Consider the following 1,424-nt stretch of genomic DNA (forward strand, 5'->3'; position numbering starts at 1 on the left):
ATGGCCAACCTGACCTCAGCAAGTGGATTCCTCCTCGTGGGGTTTTCTGCTGACCGTAAGCTTCAGATTTTACATGCACTGCTGTTTCTGGTGACATACCTGCTGGCCTTGACAGGCAACCTCCTCATTATCACCATAACTACCTTGGACCATCGCCTCCATTCCCCCATGTATTACTTCTTGAAGCACCTCTCTCTTCTGGACCTGTGTTTCATCTCTGTCACAGTCCCCCAGTCCATCGCAAATTCACTTATGAACAATGGTTACATTTCCCTTGGTCAGTGCATCCTTCAAGTTTTCTTCTTCATAGCTCTGGCCTCGTCAGAAGTGGCCATCCTCACAGTGATGTCTTATGACCGGTATGTAGCCGTCTGTCAACCACTGCAATATGAGACCATTATGGATCCCTGTGCCTGTAGGCATGCAGTGATAGCTGTGTGGGTTGCTGGGGGCCTCTCTGGGCTCATGCACGCAGCTGTTAACTTCTCCATACCACTCTGTGGGGAGAGAGTCATTCACCAATTCTTCTGTGATGTTCCTCAGATGCTGAAACTAGCCTGCTCTTATGAATTCATTAATGAGATTGCAGTGGCTGCATTCACAACCTCAACAGCATTTATCTGTTTGACCTCTATTGTGCTTTCCTACATTCGCATCTTCTCTGCAGTGCTGAGAATTCCATCAGCTGAGGGAAGAACCAAAGTCTTCTCTACCTGCCTACCCCACCTATTTGTAGTCACCTTCTTCCTCTCAGCTGCAGGCTTTGAGTTTCTAAGGCCCCCTTCTGATTCCCAGTCAGCTATGGATCTCATGTTCTCCATTTTCTATACTGTGATACCTCCAACGCTCAATCCAGTTATCTATAGTTTACGGAATGAAGCCATGAAGGCAGCTCTGAGGAAGATACTGTCAAAAGAAGAATTTACTCAGAGAAAGATGCATTTAAAAGCCATTTTTAAACTCTAAAGTACCATACAAATAAAAGGTACTGTTATTATGTTTCAGATTGTAGCAGGAAAACATCTGATTTCTTTCCGGAACTCCCTTCTAACTTTTCTGTTCTTTATAGTCTTCTCAAAACATAATTCTTCAGAATTTAAGATGTTATGGTTTTAGGGATATTGGCCTTCTTTCTACAAATTCAATTTTTATTTTTAGGCATCTTATAGGATTTTTTTCTGAAATAAAAGAGAAAAGGTAATTAGTCTGGGACATGGTGAGCACAATTTAAAGCTGGCTTTTATAGATATATGTGTATACCTGAGTCCCTTCGTTGTTCACCAGAAACTATCACAACATTGTTTGTTAATGAGCTATACCCCAATAAAAAATAGAAAGGCTTGACAAAAATAAAGTTGGCTTTTAACAAATAGATTCCAGACTGCTGCCACATAAGTTGATTGTGTTCATGAGATAGTATATCT

At 41.6% G+C, this 1,424-nt stretch overlaps 1 protein-coding gene across 1 annotated transcript; it reads left to right on the top strand.

Moving 5' to 3' along the window:
• Positions 1–966, top strand: LOC128056690 (olfactory receptor 14J1). Its single transcript, XM_052649504.1, has one exon. It carries the CDS (start codon positions 1–3, stop codon positions 964–966), a length of 966 nt encoding a protein of 321 aa, XP_052505464.1.
• The last annotated feature ends 458 nt before the right edge of the window (positions 967–1,424 follow it).

Source organism: Budorcas taxicolor, chromosome 11 (genome assembly GCF_023091745.1).
Source record: "Budorcas taxicolor isolate Tak-1 chromosome 11, Takin1.1, whole genome shotgun sequence".
In the NCBI taxonomy this organism is placed as follows: domain Eukaryota; kingdom Metazoa; phylum Chordata; class Mammalia; order Artiodactyla; family Bovidae; genus Budorcas; species Budorcas taxicolor.

Excerpts from the sequence above, each read along its gene's own strand:
- LOC128056690 (XM_052649504.1), top strand. The coding sequence starts at position 1 with ATGGCCAACCTGACCTCAGCAAGTGGATTCCTCCTCGTGGGGTTTTCT.